General features: G+C 42.5%; 1 protein-coding gene across 1 annotated transcript in view; it reads left to right on the forward strand.

Annotated features, from left to right (window-relative positions):
* LOC132820319 (sodium- and chloride-dependent neutral and basic amino acid transporter B(0+)-like) overlaps nucleotides 1–19,782 on the forward strand; it is a 69,726-nt gene that overhangs the window by 16,753 nt on the left and 33,191 nt on the right. The window contains exons 4-8 of the mRNA XM_060832343.1: nucleotides 2,227–2,390; nucleotides 9,682–9,820; nucleotides 11,974–12,106; nucleotides 13,894–14,034; nucleotides 14,794–15,022. Of these exons, the coding sequence (XP_060688326.1) occupies nucleotides 2,227–2,390; nucleotides 9,682–9,820; nucleotides 11,974–12,106; nucleotides 13,894–14,034; nucleotides 14,794–15,022 (806 nt within the window). The remainder of the gene's footprint in view (nucleotides 1–2,226; nucleotides 2,391–9,681; nucleotides 9,821–11,973; nucleotides 12,107–13,893; nucleotides 14,035–14,793; nucleotides 15,023–19,782) is intronic.

Below are 19,782 nucleotides of genomic sequence, written 5' to 3' on the forward strand. Positions count from 1 at the left end.
TTTGAGGCATAAGTGTCACTGAGGTCAGACACTAACAATTACTCTATGTGCTTATTGCAATAAAATGAATAAACTCTTACCAATTGCCTCACCTAACTCAGTCAAGAAGTGTAATTGACTGAAGTCTGACAATTGAGGTGAAATTAAACTGACCACACTTTACATGTTTCTCAAACGTTGATGTGGAATGAATTGAAGCAGTGACATTTCTCCCAGCTCTGGTCTTCCTGAACAGTCTCACTGGTCTTCCTGTATTTTCAGTTTCAAAATAAACACCATGTAAACATAGTAGCTACACAAACAGGTCAGATGCTTGGATTACTGTGGCCCGTAACTCACCTCCTGTATCCCCAAAGCCTGCTGACCATCTGCAAGGCACAACTCAGGAGTGTGATAGAGTACTCCCCACTTAGCTGGATAGGTGCAGATCCAACAACACTCAGGAAGCTTGACACCATCCAACATAAAGCAGCCAGCATGATTAGAATTATATCCACAAAAAGCTATTGCCTCTATCACCAAAACTCAAAGCAGCAGTGTGTACTGTCTACAACATGTACTTTAGAACTTCACAAAGAACTTCAGTCAGCACCTTGTAAACACACAACCACTTCCATCCTGAAGGACAAGGACAGCAAATGCATGGGGACACAACCTTCAGGGTCTCCTCCAAGCCATTCACCATCCTGATTTGAAAATTGATTGCTGTTCCTTCACCATGGCTGGGTCTAAATGCTGGAATTCCCTCCATAATGGCATTGTGGGTCACCTCTCAGCAGGTGGATTGGAGCAATTCAAGATGGCAACTCACCACCACCTTCTCAAGGGCAGTAAATGCTGGCCAGCCAGAGACACTCATATCCCACTAATGAATTTCAGAGAAAATGTAATTCCAGCAAAATACAATGACTTTACTGACAAACCTTACTGAGTTCTTTGAGAAGGTGACCAAACAGGTAGATGAGAGTAAACCAGTTGATGTGGTGTACATGGATTTCAGCAAAGCGTTCGATAAGGTTCCCCACAATAGGCTATTATACATAAAGCAGAGGAATGGGATTGTGGGGGATATAGCAGTTTGGATCAGTAATTGGCTTGCTGAAAGAATTTAGGTTGATGGGAAATGTTCATCCTGGAGTCCAGTTACTAGTGGTGTACCACAAGGGTTGGTGTTGGGTCCACAGCTGTTCGTCATTTTTATAAATGACCTGGATGAGGGCGTAGAAGAGTGGGTTAGTAAATTCGCATACAACACTAAGGTCAGTGGAGTTGTGGATAGTGACGAACGATATTGCAGGTTACAGAGAAACATAGATAAGCTGCAGAGCTGGGCTGAGAGGTGGCAAATAGAGGTTAATGCTGACAAGTGTGAGGTGATTCACTTTGGTCAGAGTAACCGGAATGCAAAATACTGGGCTAATGGTAAGATTCTTGGTAGTGTCGATAAGCAGAGATCTTAGTGTCCAGGTACACAGATCCTTGAAAGTTGCCACCCAGGTTGACAGGGTTGTTAAGAAGGCATACAGTATTTTAGCTTATATTAATAGAGGGATTGAGTTCCGGAACCATGAGGTTGTGCTACAGCTGTACAAAATTCTGGTGCGGCCACACTTGGAGTATTGTGTACAGTTCTGGTCACCACATTATAAGAAGGATATGGAAGCTTTGGAAAGGGTGCAGAGGGGATTTACTAGATGTTGCCTGGTATGGAGGGAAGGTCTTATGAGGAAAGGCTGAGGGACTTGAGGCTGTTTTCGTTGAAGAGAAGAAGGTTGAGAGGTGACTTAGTTGTGACATATAAGATAATCAGAGGGTTAGATAGGGTGGACAGGGAGAGCCTTTTTCCAAGTATGTTGACAGCGAGCATGAGGGGGCATAGTTTTAAATTGAGGGGTAATAGACATAGGACAGATATCAGAGATAGTTTCTTTACTCAGAGAGTAGTAAGGGTATGGAATGCTTTGCCTGCAACGGTAGTAGATTTGCGACTTTAAGGGCATTTAAGTCATCATTGGACAAACATATGGACGTACATGGAATAGTGTAGGTTAGATGGGCTTCAGATTGGTATGACAGGTCGGTGCAACACTGAAGGCCGAAGGGCCTGTACTGCGCTGTAATGTTCTATGTTCTATACTCTATGTTCTAAGTCAAATCCATGTCAAAGAAATTATTTCAAATTAATAGTTCACAAACTAATCTACTCTTTTTTGTTGTATATGAAAGTGTGGGGCTCACCATGATCCTTGTTGTTATCACTGCCATCGGTTACGCGACCTGCATCCTCGCCTACAGTCTGTACTATCTGTTTGCTTCCTTCCAATCACCCCTGCCCTGGGCAGACTGCTTCAGTTGGTGGGGAGCAGATGAAACATGCAGCAGGACTCCCAAAGGGACTTACTTTGACTGGGGTGAGTGTGGACACCGAATGTTTAGAGTCATAGAGTCATAGAAATGTTCAGCACAGAAACAGATACTTCGGTCCAACTGCACCAGCTCCTCAGCCATGCATTTATCTGCTGTATCCTCCTATTCCTACTCTCACTATTACATGGCACTGGGAGTAATCCAGGTATTTCTACCCTTGAGGACCTGCTTTTTAATTTCCTGTCTAATTTCCTATGTGTTCTATTCAGAACCTTGTCCTTTTCCTTTCCTGTGTTGCTAGTTTCAATGTGTTCAATGACATTCTGCTGGTCTCTCTTCCCTTTGAGAATATTCTGCACCCTCTCCAAGACATCTTGATCCTGGATTCAGGAGGAAACACAACATTCTGGTATCTTGTTGCCCGTCACAGAAACATCTCTCTGTCCCTCAAACTAGAGAGTCCCCTATCATAATCAATTACTTGGAACCTGGCGTACTCCTCATTACAGTAAAGCCAGGTTTCTGCGCTGCTCCTTCATCAGGTAGCTGTGGAGCAGGATCATAAGACAAAGAATTTATAGCAAAAGATTGCAGCGTCATGCAACTGAAACCATATATTGCATGACACTGTAATCTTTTACTGTAAATTCTGTGTTTTATGATCCTTCTCCACAGCTACCCAATGAAGGAGCAGAGCTTTCAACTAAACCTGTTGAACTATAACCTGGTGTTGTGTGATTTTTATTTTAATCCACCCCAGTCCAACACAGGCACCACTACATCAGGATTAAATGATGGCATTGAAGGATGAATCAACCTATTAGCAGAATCCACTTGTTCAGAATCTCAAACCTGTGTGTCAACCAGAGCATACTTCCATGTGTGAAGTATCAGTTTCTGAAAAAGAAACAGTAACTCCTGTGACCATAAGTCTCAAAAGAATCAGCAGAAAAGATAATTCTGTGCCAAAACCTGTGAAGAGAGAAGGGAAGCTTCATAAGCCAGTTTCCGGTGATTTGCTCATAGTTTTCAACAGAATACTAGTTGTAGACATTATAAATGTGTACATTCGTAAAGATTTCCTTACTTGTTTTTTACAATGATGTCTTCAACTGAACTTGAACTTGTCATCATGTTGTCTCCTGTTCTTTGGCAGTGCCACCCAGTAACTATCAGCTGGAGGTTTCCTTCCCCATATTTCACCAGATGGCAAGAGATTTCAGGTGGTCTGAAACCAATTTTGCAAACTTCCAGGGTCATTGCCTTCACACTGTTGTTAGGGCACAGGGTAAACCCCTCTGTTAATGTAAACCAGCAGCGCAGAAAAGATTCACCCCATGCTATAACCTGTTAAAATTCAAGAGGCAAAGAGCTATCCCAGAGGTCACTATTTAAAGTAAAATTAACAACTTTATTCTTTAAGTCCAACACCTTTCTTTGAGGCTTATCTTTTACCTCCCACTCCTCAATACTAGTCTGATAAAAAATCTCAATTAAGATTTTCAAAAACATTCAACTTTCAAACCAATCAGCTGTCAAATCTTTTTGTCTGATTTTGCTCTGTTGTCTTTTTGAAGTTCTACTGCACAAACTTCTTATGGGCAGGTACCTTTCAGAGAGCTGGTCTGCTGGCAATCTGTATTTGTTGGTGGCTTTGCAGTTCTCCGTCTAACTTTTCAAAATGTCTGGTTTTATAACCCAAATCATTAGATCATTTCATTGGTTTTAATATTATTAAAGTACTAAATTCAAATTTGATTGGATTTTAGTATCTTGAGACATAATTTAAACTGTTTGGCCACATTTGAATTGGTTTTGTTTCATAACAACCCAGCTGTTTGTTTCGACCAAGTGTTTCATTGTTCCCTTTTTCCGGACTCTGTGTACTTTGTCCTTGCTCACTTTTTAACTCTCTTGAAGGTACAGTACATCTACATCTTCATAACACTGCAAAGGAGGAGTCTGGACTGTTACTTCCTGTGATTCACAGCACGTGGCCATGTCAGAGTAATACTTGATTAATCTGTAAGCAGCTCTCCCAGGTTTAGTACAAGTTCTCATATGTTACTGGAAATAATTCTGCTGGGTCAGCTTTTCCTTTGTTAGTTCCAGTCTCCAGGTCACTGCTGTGTGATGTGTTTGTTTGTATTCTCTTTCACATTTTCTGTCATGTTTTGTCACCTGAAAGGCTTCCTAGCCTGATTGAAAGGTACTGAAGCATCAATTAGATTGCTGGAGCCTCATGCTGTAAAGACCAGGTAGGGAGAAGACAGAAAGGGGGAAAGGGTTTCATGTTAATGTGCCTCAGGGACTGATATCCATCGGAGGGATGAAATAGAGATGATTGCTTTTGATTCAATAACAGATGTATTACGTTTAGGTCAATAATCAGGATGTATCTTTGGAAATTCTGTTTCTTATTCTGTTGTGCTTAGTTCAATTTAAGGAATTCAAGAAGGTTTTTTTCTCAAATGCTTACTATAATTTAATGCATCGTGCATACCCACACACAAACAAAGAATGAATACAATGATCTCGATTTTACATTAAACATAAAACATTCTTTATAATCTTATCCTTAGCTCCCCATGTGTTTGGCTGAATGACTTCCATGACAGATTTCATGCTTCAATCTGGATTAAAGTTTCTGTAGATTGTAGGTTTCACAGCAGGTTGTTGGTTACTCATAGCTGAGTAGCCAGAAGGTTGGATCTCAACTGAACTTGGAGACTGGAACAGTTGCTGTACTTTGATTTTGGATTGAATTCTAACTGATAACAAAAGGTTATGATAGTTTGTATTTATTCTGTTTTCCCTTTGGTTTCTGGCAAACTTTAGCTGGGAAAAGGCAGTGTCATAGTATGGGGAGTGGGTGGTGAATTGATATTGTGAATGGGCTAGAAATCCAGAGATCCAGACAAAAGTCCTGGGCCATGGGTTCAGATACTACCACCTCAGCTGGTGACATTTACATTCAGTTAATAAACCTGGAATGAGAAAAGAGTTTGATGGTGTCCACAATATCATTGTTGATTGTCGTCAACATGTTGTCCTGAACTGGTCTGACCTCATGTGACTCCAAGCCTACAGCAATTTGGGTGGGTTCTTAACTGCCTTCAGACATGGATGAGATAGCCACTCAGTTGTATATCACTTCTTGAAATATTTCAAAATAAAGAACAAATCTAGTTGAACTACCTGGTCCTGACCTGGGCATCGGAATTGACCATGGCACAGAAAGCTCTGTTGAACTTGCAAGCTTGACCGAATGTGCCTCCAAGGAGCCCGAGGTCAACAGGAATGAGGGTGAAGGCTCTCTGCTGGTTAGCACAAAGGAGGATGTTTGTAATGGTTGAAGGTCAGTCATCTCACTCCAGCATAGCTCTGAAGGAGTTCCTCAGGGTCATGTCTAAGGCTCAACCATCTTCTGCTGCTTCATCAATGACATTGCCTCCATCATAAGGTCAGAAGTGGAGATGTTTACTGATGATTGCAGAGTGTCCACCATTTGTGACTCCTCAAGCACTGAAGCTGTTCATGTCCAATACAACAAGACATGGACAACATTCAGGCTTGGGCTCACATGTGAGAAATACCATTTGTGCCACACAAGTGCCAGGCAATGACCATCTCCAACAAAACAGAAACTAACCATATCCGCTTGATATTTAATACCCTCACCATCTCTGAATCTCTCATTATCAATATCAAGATACTTACCATTGACAAGTGAAACTGAACTGGACAAACTGTTCCCAAATTTCAAATAATCTTCCCATCCAACCCCTCCCTCTCCAATCCCTCCCCTTGATCTGATTCAGCCTGTCCATCTTCCTTCCCTCCCATCCGTTCCACTCTTCCCACTGACTTATCGCAATCACCTACAACCTGCATCTACTTGGCACCCTCCCACTTATCTTCTCCCAGCATCCCTGCCTCTATTTATTCCTGAGCTCCCTCCCCCCTGCAACATTCCTGATGAAGGATTTCAACCTGAAACATTGACTTCCTCACCTCTTGATGGTGCCTGGCTTGCTGTATTCTACCAGCCTTCAATTTATAGATTTTATAAGAACAGGTCAGAGGTTCGGAATACTGTAACAAGTAACTTACCTCCTCACTTCCCAAAGCCTGTCCACCATCTACAAGGCTCAAGTAAATAGTGTGATGGAATTCTCCTCACTTGCCTGGATAGGTGCAGTTCCAAATGTTATGGACTAGGCCAGACCACTCAAAACATTCTTCAGCAGACAGCCCAGACCATAACTTTGCAATGTGTTTCGGTAAGCGTACAGTGAAAATTACCTGGAGTAAGTTAGTAAATTTTATAATGGAACACAAAGAACAGAGTAAAGAAGCCCTACAGAACTCAGTCAACTTAATTATGCTGTTCCGAATACACACAACAGCCCCAATAAGCAAAGTCCTTTTAAAACACAGTGCAAAGGGGACAAATGCTGACAGGTTGAAGTTAGAAGAGCAGAAGGAGAGAGAGCCTGTTTCCACACAGGTCACTGTTGAACTCCCCACTAGTTCTGGACTGAAGTGCTCAGCTAGAGAGCTGACCAGTCCCCTTCCATTATACAGGCCACTTCTAAAACATGACCACTTTGGCCTGAAGTCTCATCTGTTTACATATAAACAAAAGGCCTCTCAAAATCCTTTTCATCTCTGTATCAAACTAGTTTAATCAGAGCCCAGCCCGTTTACGAGCTCTCTGAAAAAAATCAAGAACACAGTATCCTTGAGAAAAGGAACAGCTTTTAGAAAAAAGGGACCAGCTATGTGACACTGATCGCACACAATAAGTAAATCACAAATAAACACATTGCCAGTTGGGTGCTTTAAATTATTTTGATCATTAAATTACGTAACATGATGGTATACAACCTAATATCTTTGAAAGCAACTGGTGACTAATGATGCAATTATTCCAGAACTGATGTCAAATGCTGGTGAAGTGATTGTGTTTGAGGAAAGACAATCACACATGAATATTAATGTTGGCTGTTGATTGCATATGATGGTCAATATTTTCTGGGGGAGTAGGCTCAAAGGATTATATTGTCTATTCTTTCTATTCTCTTTTACATTTGCTATTTTCTCCATTACTTGCATAATGAAACAAAGAACTGCAGATGCTAGAGATCTCAAGTAAAAATTGAAATAGCTGGTGAAACTCAGCAGATTCAGCAGCATCCGTGTGAAGAAAGTAGACGTAATGTATGAAGTCTGGTGACTTCATCAGAGCTGTTGGCAGCTCAAAAAAAACTGTTCTTAATGCTGAAGCTGAAAACGGGGATGAGGGGAGAGATGAGCGGATGCATGGAGACGAATCCCAAATACTGAGAGAGAGAGAGAGAGATAGATAGAGATATGAAAAGGGTAGTTAAACGTGGAGATTGTACAGAGCAAGCCAGGTCAGAAGAAAAGCTGAATCCGTGATATTAAAAGTTAAGAAGAGAAAATGTGTTTGTTGTGTTGAATACAACCCATGCAATGTAGTAATGGGTCTAAGAGTATGTGGGAATGGGTGACTGTGCAATAAACAACCCATGTGATAACAGGACCAGGTATGGGATGGATAAAAAACATGGAGGGATGAAGTCAGGTTTCGAAAATTATTGAACTCGATGTTGAGGCTGCAGGATCCCAGAGCAGAAAATGAGATGATGTTCTTTGAGCTGGCATTGTCCCTTGCTGGAGCACTGTAGAAGGCCTGAAATAGAAATGTTATTGTGGGTACACGTTGGGGTGTTAAAGTGACAGGCAACTGGAAGCCCAGGGTCATGTGGTCTCCTCTACACTGGGGAGATGAAATGTAGGCTGGGTGACCGCTTTGCAAAGCACTCGTGTTCTGTTTGCAAAGTTGATCCTGAGGTTTCCATTGTGGACAGGTTCTCTCTTCTTTTCAGGTTATTCATTGGTTTTCCCAATCCTACAGCCTCCTTTGCCTCCCAAATCTACAGACTGCTTCTTCTCCCATATTTTTCGTTTCTTTCCTTTCCTTCTATACGCAGCCTCCATTTCCTCTCTGCCTACTTCATAGAACATAGAACCCAGAACATTACAATGCAGAACAGGCCCTTTGGCCCTCGATGTTGCACTGACCTGTGGAACCAATCTGAAGCCTACCTATCTTACAGTATTCCATTTTCATCCATAAGTTTATCCAATGACCATTTAAAAGCCCTTAAGGTTGGCAAGTCTACTTCTGTTGCAGGCAGTGTGTTCCACTCCCCTACTACACTCCGAGTAAAGAAACTACCTCTGACATCTGTCCTATATTTATCACCCCTCAATTTAAAGCTATGTCTCCTCATTCTAGCCATCACTGTCCAAGGAAAAAAGACTCTCACTGTCCACCATATCTAACCCGCTGATTATCTTATATGTCTCAGTTAAGGCACCTCTCAACCTTCTTCTCTAGAATGAAAACAGCCTCAAGTCCCTCAGCCATTCCTCATATGACCTTCCCTCTATACCAGGCAACATCCTGTAAATCTTCATGGCACCCTTTCCAAAGTTTCCATATCCTCCCTATAATGCAGTGACCAGAACTATACGCAATGCTCCAAGTGCGGCCACACTAAAGTTTTGAACAGCTGTAGCATGACCTCATGGCTCCAAAACTCAATCCATCTACCAATAAAAGCTAACACACTGTATGCCTTCTTAACAACCCTCTCAACTTGGGTAGCAACTTTCAGGGATCTATGTACATGAACACCAAGATCCCTGCTTATCTACACCACCAACAATCTTACCATTCACCCTGTATTCTTTGTTTCTGTTGTGAATCCTGACAGCAGTCCCTGGGGAGTGGAGTTGTGTTGGGGCTTCCAGTGAGGCCCAAAGCTGCACCGAAACATTCCCAGTGACTCACTCATCACAGTCAATTACCTTCCCGGCTATTTGTCCAATCAAAGGCTGTTTCTCTCCCACATTAGCTGCTGATTGGCTTAAGCCCTTCCACAGCAAATGTAAGAAACAGCCTGTGGTTGGGAGAGATGCTGCTCAGAGATTCTGTCTCTCTCCTGAAGAGACTGACCTTGCTCTGACAGGTCACTGATGTGGACAGTGCTGGTTTAACCTGGGCCCACTTGCAGGCACAGAGCCCAGTGATTGGAACTGGCTGCAACTCTCTCTCTCTCTCCTAGGCTACGCTATGATCTCTCTGTAACCTCCTCCATGGAGTCAAAAAGATAGTGCTGAGTCAGTCAGAGTGAAACAGTGGCTCTGATTCTCTTCATTAGAAATCAGAGCATCATTTTCAATGAAGTGTAATTCTAAAAAATATTCTACATTTTCTAGATTCACTCTGCAATCTCACTCTGGACGATGGATATTTTCAAATCATTAATACAACATGGCTGCAGGCAAACAATGAAAGTTGTCCACATGGATCAGAAATCTCCATTCTTCACCAGGGTCCGAGTGAGCAATACTGGGAGTAAGTACTTTGCTACAGGGAGTTACACCTATAACCTGCACAGCTGGGCCAATAACTCCTCTTGGGAAGATCAGTTGGTGAATGTCCTGTTTAATGAGACAGGAGCTGTTTGATTTTGGTACAGCTATTATTTACATCATAGTCCTGTAACAATATAACATCACAACAGGGCCCTTTTGTTAATTAGCAGCTCCTTGATTTCTAACACTACAGGTTTATTAGCAACATTTATACAGTGAATGCAAGGTGAATTGGCCAATGGTTAGATAAACTGGCCATGCTAAATTGTCCATTGTGTTCAGGGATGTGTAGGTGCATTAGTCAGGGTAAGTGTAGAGCAATAGGGTAGAGGAATGGGTCTGGGTGGGTTACTCTTTGGCGGGTCAGAGTGGACTTGTGCCAAATGATCAGCTTCCACACTGTAAGGATTCAATGACTTTACATACATTGAATTTGTCTATTTATTTATTTATTAAGCAAGACATTTAACAAAGGAATTCCTAAATATTAAATAGTTGAAATTATCTATGATTGATATTCCTTTCTCTGTGATTTTAATTCAGTACAGTATTATGTTTAATCCATAGAAATGGTAAGTGATTTGAGGGAAACCATCTAGGAGCAGTTCTGCTGTTCAACAATGTGATGGAGCTGAATGATTGGGAGATTCTGTGACTGACCCAGGTAGTTTTAACAGTGCAAGGTAAGGCAGTCAATGAAGTACTACCAGGAACCCCATCAAATCCAATCAGTTTTCCAGGGATTTTCATCAACACTCCTCATCATTTAAACAAAGTGGAGAAGCACAATTTTATGTCCATTTATGTGAATATGTGTACACCATAATACAATGATTTAGTTCAATGTTGAATCTCCATGTGACACATGTCTTTTTTCAACTTTTAGCGATAATATAAGGATTGTGGAGACCCCTATCCAAATAGTATAGGCTTCCAGTAAGTTCAGAGAGCAATTTGGTATCCTTTATTTGCTGAGAAATAATTTTAAGAATCTTATCTTTGTAAAGAAGCTGTTTGTACAGGCTTTTGAGGATGGCTTTATTAACGGGTATTATTGGGAGACTGGGAGAGGACAGTCATGGACATGAATCTTTTGCTGCATATGTAGCTACCTCAGTAATATCTGGAATATTCCAGATATACTGGCTATCAATCAGGCGATGAGTGAGAGGAATTGGGTGATATCTCTCACAGAATCAGACCCAGAAGCAGATGAAACAGTCAAAGATTTGCTCCCCTTGTTAACCAAAACGCATTCCACTGTCAGACATTGTGTAGGATGAACAGTGTGACAGTTCCAAGACATTGGAGATTACAGAAAGCTATCAGCATGGAACAAGGGCTCAGTGAAGGTACTGAAGAGTTGATTGTAGCTTTGAGAAAATTGTCCAGTTATTTTAATTGTGAAGAATTTAACAAGAGCGAGAGCTTTGCAGTTAGAGTCGTGAACAGGTGAAATACTGCAAACATTTCTAGTGAGTTCCTGACACAGTTTGAGAAATAGCATTGTCCTTGAATATGGCAGAACAGAACTCAAGAGAAGTCAGAGGTAACAACAGTGAGGTCTCTGCTCAAGTAAATAAATTGTAGCTGAGTAATCCGAAGGCCACAATGAAGATAAAGTCCTGTTTCCAATACTTCGACCAACACTGGACACAGAATTGTCCTTCTCTGAATGTGGTAGTTTAATTCATAAGAAGAAGGATCATTCTCAGCAAGAAATTCCGATGAAGGTGAATGGAGAAAATATTGACAGAAAGAAATGACCTTGCACTTGGTTCTCGAACACCAGCTGGTCAATGAGAGGTCAGTACAGACTTAAGCAATGAGAAGAATGAGGACAATAATGCTTTGTTTTAATGTTAATTTTCCATTCACTGCAGAGTTTTTACTCTCTCCTGCAAAAGTATGCCAAAAACTTGATATTTAAAGAAAAATAAATAGAAATTGAAATAAATCATGAAGTGTTTTATTGATTTTTAATGTTAATGTTGTCAGCAATTCTATTCTGAAATAAAACTGAATTGAATTATATTCAAATCCATGTACATTTGATGCTTTTGTCTGATAGGGTCTGTGTGTAATGGACAGTGTCCTTGTATAATACGTGTTTCTGTTGTCTTTTATTTTTAGTAAAGTGGTTTTACGCCGTTCCGGTTCAATGGATGAGACTGGGGAGATACTCTGGTATTTAGCTCTTTGTCTGCTCCTGGTCTGGCTGATAATGGGGGCAGCATTATCAAAAGGGATCAAATCTTCAGGAAAGGCAAGTCTTGACTAGAGTGAAAACTAATGACAAAGTACAGATTTCTGCAACAATAAAACTAGAATTTAGAAGCCCTTTTGTGAAGTGGCTGCTTTATCTTCCAGGTGATGTTGACAGTGTCTCATTGAGGAGTGGCCAACACATAATATGTCAACATTTCAGGCCTGATGGAGATGTTAGTCCAAAACCTCTGATCTCTGTATCATTGGAGAGCAGACATATGCCCAAAGATGCCCAGTGGGAACTTGTGGAAACCCTGACACACAGATCAACGTGTGAATTGCCCAAGAAATTGACATTTCAGATGGGCAATGTCCCTGCTCACTGGGACCTTTCACAGTGTCTTCAATTCAGTCCCAATGTACTTAGCAGGATAGTTACAGAATCATTGAATCCCTACAGTGTGGAAATAGGCCAATTGGCCCAACAACTCCACACTGATCCTCAAAGACTAACCCACCCAGACCCATTCCCTTACTTTACTCCTGACTAATGTACCTAATCTGAACACCTTTGGACTGTGGGAGGAAATTGGAGCACCCAGAAGAAATCCACTTAGACATAGGGAGAATGTACAAACTCCATACTGACAGTCACCGGAGAATGGAATTGAACTCGGGCCCCTGGTGCTGTGAGGCATTAGTGGTAACCCACTGAGTCACTGTGCCTCCCCATTCAAAACAGACCCAACTCTTTGGCAATGATATGGTGGCAGCAGTGGAAGTGGCTGTGCACCATCTGAGGAAGATTGGAGAGAGGTTGTGGAAAGATCAATTCTGCCATCCATCCTGAAGGTTTAGGAGTGCCTGACAGGTCCGTTAATACACACAGCCTCGCAGCGTCCCTCTCATCAGCATTCTTCTGTATACATCCCCACCGAGGTCTTTACCTGAGTCCCCTGTAACAGGGCTTCCTGTTGACCATGCCCTGCACTGAGCTGGAATGTGAATCATTCTTGTTTGGCTGTAGTCCACTCACACCCAGTGACTCACCAAATGTTAGTCCTAGTTCGATACCAGCCTCCAACATAAGTGTTGTACCAGTGTCTGAGTTGGTGTCTGAGTGTCAGATCAGGAGCTTCTTCATCAAGGTGGTACAGATGTTGTTCTCTTCCTCCATGGGACACTGAGACTGGTCAGGCTTGGGATCTCAAAGTAGACAATTAGAAAAGAGATGTGCTGGAATGTGGATGGACTGGGTAGCAGGATATCCATTGTCTCACTAATAACCAGCATCTTGATTATACCAGACAACAGGATGATGATAAGGTGCATTTGAGAATAGCAGAAGGAATAGTCCTTCTGTTTTGCGTAATGTGTCCATTGCTGAAACAAAATAAAGTTTGAGGTAATGTAAATCAGAAAGCAAAAACACACCATCATTCTCACTTTACTCCCTGGTGCTGATTCTGCGACACTGTTCCCTGTGGTACTGTGATCGGGGACTCAGGAGATGCAGACATTATCGTTATCTCACTGGTTCTAACCATTTCATTGTGTGAAGGATCAGCTGAATAGCTGAAGGTGCGTGGAATCAATGAGACCTGGGTGTAAGCCTGGTAACTGGATTGTGAATGAGGGTTAGACTGAGTATCTGGGTATGGGATATGAGTCTTGTTGGGGTTCCTGCTGCTGAACAATGGACATTGAGTCTGGTGCAGTGTTGAGGAAATATCCCTTTCTGTTTCATTCTCGACATTGATTACTCTCCTATTAGTGTACAGTTCAGTGTGGTCAATGATGTTCCAGTAATACAGGGAAATCTAACAAGTTACTCTCCACACTCAGGTGGTTTACTTCACTGTGACATTCCCATACGTGGTTCTGACCATACTCCTGATCCAAGGGCTTACCCTGGAGGGAGCCAATAAAGGAATTCAATTCTACATTGGGAACCAATCAGACTTCTCCAAACTGGCTGATGCTGAGGTAAGTGTAATATTCAAGTTGACTGAAGTTCACATTGTTTAATATAATTGCTTTTTATTTCAGTTTGATTTTGTTGACAACCTGGAATCGCCAATTTTAAAACCTGATCGTTGCTTTAGGGGGCTCTTGTTTAAATGCCACAGAACACTCAGTTTGGGTGTTGCCAAATTTTGACAGAGCCCCATGATAAATCATAATGAGTTAGTTTACAGTTTCTATCATGCTGCTGCTTTGAGGTGGGAATTGTTGGAGAGGGCTATGGTAGGGAGGGAAAAGATAAAATGTCATGGAATGGGTTGGCAAGGGTTGTGATGGGAGAGAAGGGATTGGAAAACTGGGTCAGAACGAATGAGAGGGAACTGGATTCATTGAAACTTTTTCCATATGGCTTCTTTCTGAAATGTTTTGGAAAAGAATCAATCATTTTCAGGTGACTGGATAAATGTTGGGTGAAATTGGAGAAAAATGTGCTCCTCACTCTCATCAATGTCTTTGGTCTCAGTGAACATGGAAAGTGATGGGAAGTTGTATCCACCAATCAGATTGTTGTATTGTGAAATGTACCGCTGATGATCTCCGATAAGAAGGAAGTGTGAGGTTAGTCTATGTGCATGTGATTAAGCGAGAGGAAGATTACTCATTCATCGTGGGACCAACCCGCAACCCACTCCACACTCCTCACAATAATGTAGTTTTATCAGTTAGATGAGGTGAAGGGAAATCTCTCAGCACTGATTAATTCTTCCTTTGATTTACCAGGTTTGGAAAGATGCTGCAACACAAATTGTATATTCCCTTGCAGTCGCAGTGGGATCTTTAATAACTCTGTCATCCTACAACAAATTCCACAACAACTGTTACAGAGATACCATCGTTGTCTGTGTTGTTAATTGTGCTACGAGTGTGTATGCTGGATTTGCCATCTTCTCAGTCCTTGGACACATGGCTCATGTACAAGACAAGCCTATCGCAGAGGTTGTACAGTCAGGTAACTGCAGAGTCAATCCTCCTGCTCTGAGTGAATGCAAGAGTACAGCATCACATGATGTCTCTCATGAGTAAACTATCCTCTTGCAGCCTTTACTTTATAAATATTTATTGTGAATCTCAATGGAATTCTGAGCTGATAACAAAGGGAACAGAGTGTTTGGGACCTCTGTGAATGAACTTTAATTTGTTCAGGGACAACCTTCTAGAGCAAAAGGAATTAAATATCTCTATTTACTCCATTCTCATCCTGATCTCTTTATCATTCTCCTACTCCCTCTCCCATGGACCCAGTGTTGGGTTTGGAGTTGTTGTAATGAGGTGGAAGGTTTTCATTTCTGAAGAATGTGATTAGCACCACCGATTGTAATGGTATAAAGATAATGGAGAAGCCTGAGAATGTCAGAGGAGAGTCAAGGAATACTTCAAGGACGGATAGAAGGATTCATTTAGAGTCATATTCATAGAGTCACAGAGATGTACAGCATAGAAACAGACACTTTGGTCTGACTCATCCATGCCAACCAGATATCCGAAATCAATCTTGTCCCATTTGCAGCATTTGGCCCATATCCTTCTGAACCCTCCCTATTTATATAACCATCCAAATGACTTTTAAATATTGTAATTGTACCAGCCTCCACCACTTCCTCTGGCACATCATTCCATATACGTTCCACTCTCCGCATGAAAAGTTGCCCATTTGATCCCTTTTCAAACTTTCCCATCTCATCCAAAACCCATGACATTTAGTCTTGGACTCCCTCACCCTGTGGAACAGGCCATAATTATTTACCCTATCCATACCCCTTGATTTTATAATCCTCATAGCCTCTGACGCTCCAAGGAAAATAGCCACACTCTTTTCAGGTTCTGCCCATAACTCAAACCTTTCATTGCTGACAACATCCTTGTAAATCTTTTCTGAACATTTTCAAGTTTCACAGCATCTTTCCTGTAGCAGGGAGACCAAAATTGCATGCAGTATTCCAAAAGTGGCCTAACCAATCTCCTGTCCAGCCACAATGTGACCTTCCAAATCCTGTACTCAATGCACTGACCAATAAAGACAAACATGTTTTTTTCTTGGTGGTGTTTGCAGGGGAGGAGCAACAGTGTGGACCAGAGGTTGCAGGGGGGTGGGGAAGTGGGAAGGGAGATGGTGAGGATTTGAGTCCCGACAGGAAGGTAGGAGTACAGTTAAAGACTTACCTTGTATATAGGCAGAGCGCACATTGAGCAGGAGTGGACACGGGACTGCTGGGTAAGAGAGGCTTTATATTTGGGAGGCTGCTTTACCCAAAACATGACTTGGTTAGTGTCTCCCACCTATCCTTCTCCTCTAACGAAATAAAAGGTTCTGTGTGCCAGATTGATAGGGTGACTAGTCTTTTAGTCCCCCTCTCTTTTAGTTTTCCGTAGGCTCATTAGGAATATAGATTAGTGGGAATAGAGGTGAGGGCACTTGAATTATTCCTCCTACAGAACGTGGGAAGTAAGGCTCATCACAAGTGTCCTGCTGACTGCATCTGCAGAAAGTGCACCCAACTACAGCTCCTCGAAAACCACATTAGGGAACTGGAGCTGGAACTGGATGAACTTCGGATCATTCGGGAGGCAGGGGAGGTTATTGAGAGGAGTTACAGGGAGATAGTTGCACCTGAGATACAAGAAGAAGGTAGATGGGTTACAATCAGGGGACGGAAAGGGAACTGGTAAGCAATGCAGATATCCCCAGTGTCTGGTCCACTCAACAACAAGTATACTGTTTTGGATACTGTTGGGGGGGGAAATCAATTTATCAGAGGTAAGCAATGGGACACAGTTCTCTGGCACAGAGTCTATCCGTGTTGCGCAGAAGGGAAGGGAGAAGAACAACAGAGCAGCAGTCACTGGGGACTCCATAGTCAGGGAGACAGGTATCAGGTTCTGTGGGAATGAGACAGACTCATGTTTGATCTAGATTAGTGTGGTGCTGGAAAAGCATAGCAGTTCAGGCAGCGTCCGAGAAGCAGGAAAATTGATGTTTCGGGCAAAAGCCCTTCATCAGTAATAGAGGCAGAGTGCCTGAAGGGTGGAGAGATAAAAGTTTGGTGTGTTGCCTCTGGGGTGCCAGGCTTCACAATGTTTCTGATCTTGTTTATGGGATCCTTGAGAGGGTGGGGGAGCAGCCCCAAGTCATGGTCCACATAGGCACCAACGATATAGATAGGAAGAGAGATGGGGATTTAAGGCAGAAATTCAAGGAGCTAGGGTGTAAACTTAGAGGTGGGACAAACAGAGTTGTTGTCTCTGGTTTGTTGCCCATGTCATGTGCTAACGAGGCAAGAAATATGAAGAGAGAGGAGTAGAATAGTGGCTACAGGGATGGTACAGGAGGGAGGGTTCTGGTTTCCTGGATAATTGGGGCACATTCAGGGGTAGGTGGGACCTCTACAAACTGAATAGTCTTCATCTGAACCAGGGAGGGTACCAATATCCTGGGGGGGACATTTGCTAATGCTCTTTGGGTGGGTTTAAACTAATTCAGCAGGGGGATGGGAACCTAAATTTTAATTCGAGTATAGAGGAGGCTGAGAGTAGGGAGGTCTGAAATAAGGTTTCAGGGTCACGAGGGTACTGGCAAGCAAAAAGCTGGTTTGAAATGTGTCTGTTTCAACACCAGGAACATCCAGAATAAGGTGGGTAAACTTGCAGCATGGGTCAGTCCCTGGAATTTTGATGTTGTGCCCATTTCAGAGACATGGATAGAGCAGGGATAGGAGTAGCTGTTGCAGGTTCCAGGATTTAAATGTTTCAGTAAGAACAGAGAAGATGGTAAAAGAGTTGGGGGTGTGACATTGTTATTCAAGGACAGTAGGACAGCTGCAGAAAGGACGTTTGAGGACTCGTCAACTGAGGTAGTGTGGGCTGAATTTACAAACAGGAAAGGAAAGGTCACCCTGTTGGGAGTTTTCTACAGACTTCCAAATAGTTCCACAGATTTAGAGGAAAGGATAGCAAAGATGATTCCTGATAGGAGCGAGAGTGACAGGATAATTGTTGTGGGGGACTTCAACTTCCGAAATATTGACTGGGAATACTATAGTTCAATTACTTTAGATGGGTCAGTTTTTGTCCAATGTGTGCAGTATGGGTTCCTGACGCAGTATGTAGGCAGGCCAACAAGAGGTGAGGCCACATTTGATTTGGTACTGGGTAATGAACCCAGCCGTGTGTCAGATTTGGAGGGAGGTGAGCACATTGCTGATAGTGACCACAATTCGGTTATGTTTACTTCAGTGATGGAAAGGGATAGGTCTCCACTGGGGGGCAAGAGCTACTGCTGGGGGAAAGGCAATTACAGTGCGATGAGACAAGATTTAGGATAGAGTCATAGAGATGCACAGGATGGAAACAGACCCTCCGGACCAACCCATCCATGCCGACCAGATATCCCAACCCATTCTAGTCCCACCTGCCAGCACCCGCACTATATCCTTCAAAACCCTTCCTATTCATATACCCATCCAAATGCCTCTTAAATGTTGCAATTGTACCAGCCTCCACCACATCCCCGGGCAACTCATTCCATAAACCTACCACCCTCTGTGTGAAAAAGTTGCCCCTTGGGGCTCTTTTATAGCTTTCCTCTCTCATCCTAAACCTATGTCCTCTAGTTCTGCACTTTGTCTATTTATCCTATCCATGCCCCTCATAATTTTGTAAATCTCTACAAGGTTACCCTTCAGTATCCGACGTTCCAGGGAAAGCAGCCCTAGCCTGTTCAGCCTCTCCCTGTAGCTCAAATCCTTCAATCCTGGCAACATCCTTGTAAATCTTTTCTGAACCATTTCAAGTTTCACAACATCTTTCAAATAGGAAGGAGACCAGAATTGCATGCAATATTCCAACAGTGGCCTAACCAATGTCCTGTACAGCCATAAAATGACCTCCCAACTCCTGTACTCAATACTCTGACCAATAAAGGAAAGCTTACCAAACGCCTTCTTCACTATCCTATCTACCTGAGACTCCACTTTCAAGGAGCTATGAACCTGCACTCCAAGGTCTCTTTGTTCAGCAACATTCCTGAGGACCTTACCATTAAGTGTATAAGTCCTGCTGAGATTTGCTTTCCTAAAACACAGCACCTCGCATTTATCTGAATTAAACTCCATCTTCTACTTCTCAGCCCATTGGCCTATCTGGTCAAGATCCTGTTGTCATCTGAGGTAACCTACTTCGCTATCCACTACACCTCCAATTTTGGTGTCATCTGCAAACTTACTAACTGTACCTCTTATGCTCGCAAACAAATCATTTATGTAAATGACAAAAAGTAGAGGGCCCAGCACCGATCCTTGTGCACTCCACTGGTCACAAGCCTCCAGTCTGAAAAACAACCCTCCACCACCACCCTTAGAGGTAGAACTGTCTTCTACCTCTGAGCCAGTTCTGTATCCAAATGGCTAGTTCTCCCTGTATTCCATGAGTTCTAATCTTGCTAATAAGTCTCCAATGGGAAACCTTGTTGAACGCCTAACTGAAGTCAATATATATCACATCTACTGCTCTAGCCTCATCAATCTTCTTTATTACTTCTTCAAAAACTCAACCAAGTTTGTGAGACATGATTTCCCATAGCCACGTTGACTATCCCAAATCAGTCCTTGCCTTTCCAATAAGGAAACTGCAGGGGATGTGCACAATAGAAATGTGGAGCTTATTCAAGGAACAGCTACTGTGTGTTCTTGATAAGTATGTACCTGTCAGACAGGG

Source organism: Hemiscyllium ocellatum, chromosome 11, assembly GCF_020745735.1.
Source record: "Hemiscyllium ocellatum isolate sHemOce1 chromosome 11, sHemOce1.pat.X.cur, whole genome shotgun sequence".
Lineage (NCBI taxonomy): Eukaryota > Metazoa > Chordata > Chondrichthyes > Orectolobiformes > Hemiscylliidae > Hemiscyllium > Hemiscyllium ocellatum.